We start from the raw sequence: 1,576 nt of genomic DNA, 5'->3' as shown, positions 1-1,576 counted from the left end.
TTAAGATAAATGCTCTTTTAGCTTTTAATGATAATTTGATGATTTTTTTTTTTGGACAAAAATATAATTAAAAACTTTTGTAGAGTTGACTTAGTGACATGGGAAATAGTATTTGCCCCCTGAAGCACTTTCAGCATACGAGTGACCGAGCCGAACCGAACACCGGCTAAACCGTTTAAAACTTATTTGTGCCAGTGGAGAGCCAAGCAAAGTGAGTTTACTTTTTTTTAATTTACATTACGTGTGAGATTTGCTGTGTGTTTACTCCTGCGAGAGACACAACACCACGGGTCTCGAGAAGAAGAAAAGGGAGACGCTTTCAGTTTTTTTGAAAGCAATCGGTGCCAAGAGGAATCATAAATTATGGTTGAGGTTTAATGTCTATTTATTACATATTTAACTTCATCTACATGTCTGATCTAAATGTTTTGATTGTTTATGCAAAAACATGATTATAGTGTCAGTAATTGGTAATATTGGATATAATTTTTGAGTGTCAGAAATGGATTATCTATGGAAAAATGTGTTTCATAATATGAAATTTAAACTTAGAAACTCAGAAACTAATTAAATTTGGATGTTGAGGTGCCGCTGTATTAATATTTGTTTGATTGTATTAATCAGTGTGTGGCAAATACTGTTTAACATATAAACATAATAAATGTGTGTTTAAAGTTCTGCACCGCTCCCGTACCAACTCGTTCCAGGGGGGTCGACTCACTAAAAAAAAAAGAATCTCTAAAATATTTGATGGAATATATCTGTTGTTATTTGCCTCCTGTTGTTTATACAAATAAACAGACGAGCAGATGTTTGTTCAAACAATAAACACAATGTTGTGTTTATTATCAGCAGCGTTTGTGTTTATTGTTTTTTTTTCTTAATAAAATGCAAAAATTAAATAAGACTTGTATGGTGTGTAACTCCTCCCCTAAAACACATCAAAGAAAAAAACCTGCCTATGATCAGACATCAAAACACAAAATATATACTTCAGCTTTATCTGTACATTGTGTGTGTGTGTGTGTGTGTGTGTGTGTGTATAAACTGTATAAAGGATAGTTTCTCTCTAATGATATATAACAAGAAATAAAGTAATAAAAGTAAATATATCTCTATATCTCTGTATAACACGCGTCTGTAAAGGGATCAGAGTCCATGTGGAGAGCGTCTCCTTAGAATTCATCTGTCACATGAAACAGGGTTCGGTGTAACGTGGGCGGGGCTTGAGTGGGATGGGGCGGGGCTTAGATCACACTTTTATTTACTGCAGAATATACTAACCCCAAAGATGTCAGCTGAGCTAACCAGCTATGCTAATGTAGTTCTGTGCTAATGTTAGCTGCAGTAAAGGTCAAGGGTCAAAGTAAAACAAAAATTATGGAGCAGCATGTTCGTATGTAACCTCTTATGGGGATCATACAGACCAATCATCTTCAGTACAGCTCACTGTGTGTGTGTGTGTGTGTGTGTGCGTGTGTGTGTGTGTGTGTGTTAAGGCTTCAGTACATTCCATCTTCATACACGTCGGTCCGGAGGCAGAGCAGGATCCCCCCGCCCAGCATGAAGATGGTCG

General features: G+C 36.4%; 1 protein-coding gene across 1 annotated transcript in view; it reads right to left on the bottom strand.

Moving 5' to 3' along the window:
• Nucleotides 1-812: 812 nt before the first annotated feature.
• The window catches only part of LOC128511983 (transmembrane protein 47-like), a 10,446-nt gene continuing 9,682 nt past the window's right edge, over nt 813-1,576 (bottom strand). The window contains exon 3 of the mRNA XM_053485048.1: nt 813-1,576. This exon is cut by the window's right edge and continues 108 nt beyond it. Within this exon, the coding sequence (XP_053341023.1) occupies nt 1,503-1,576 (74 nt within the window). The 3' untranslated portion in view covers nt 813-1,502.

Source organism: Clarias gariepinus, chromosome 24 (genome assembly GCF_024256425.1).
Source record: "Clarias gariepinus isolate MV-2021 ecotype Netherlands chromosome 24, CGAR_prim_01v2, whole genome shotgun sequence".
NCBI classification, from domain to species: Eukaryota; Metazoa; Chordata; class Actinopteri; order Siluriformes; family Clariidae; genus Clarias; species Clarias gariepinus.
This window is presented reverse-complemented; position numbering and strand designations above follow the sequence as displayed.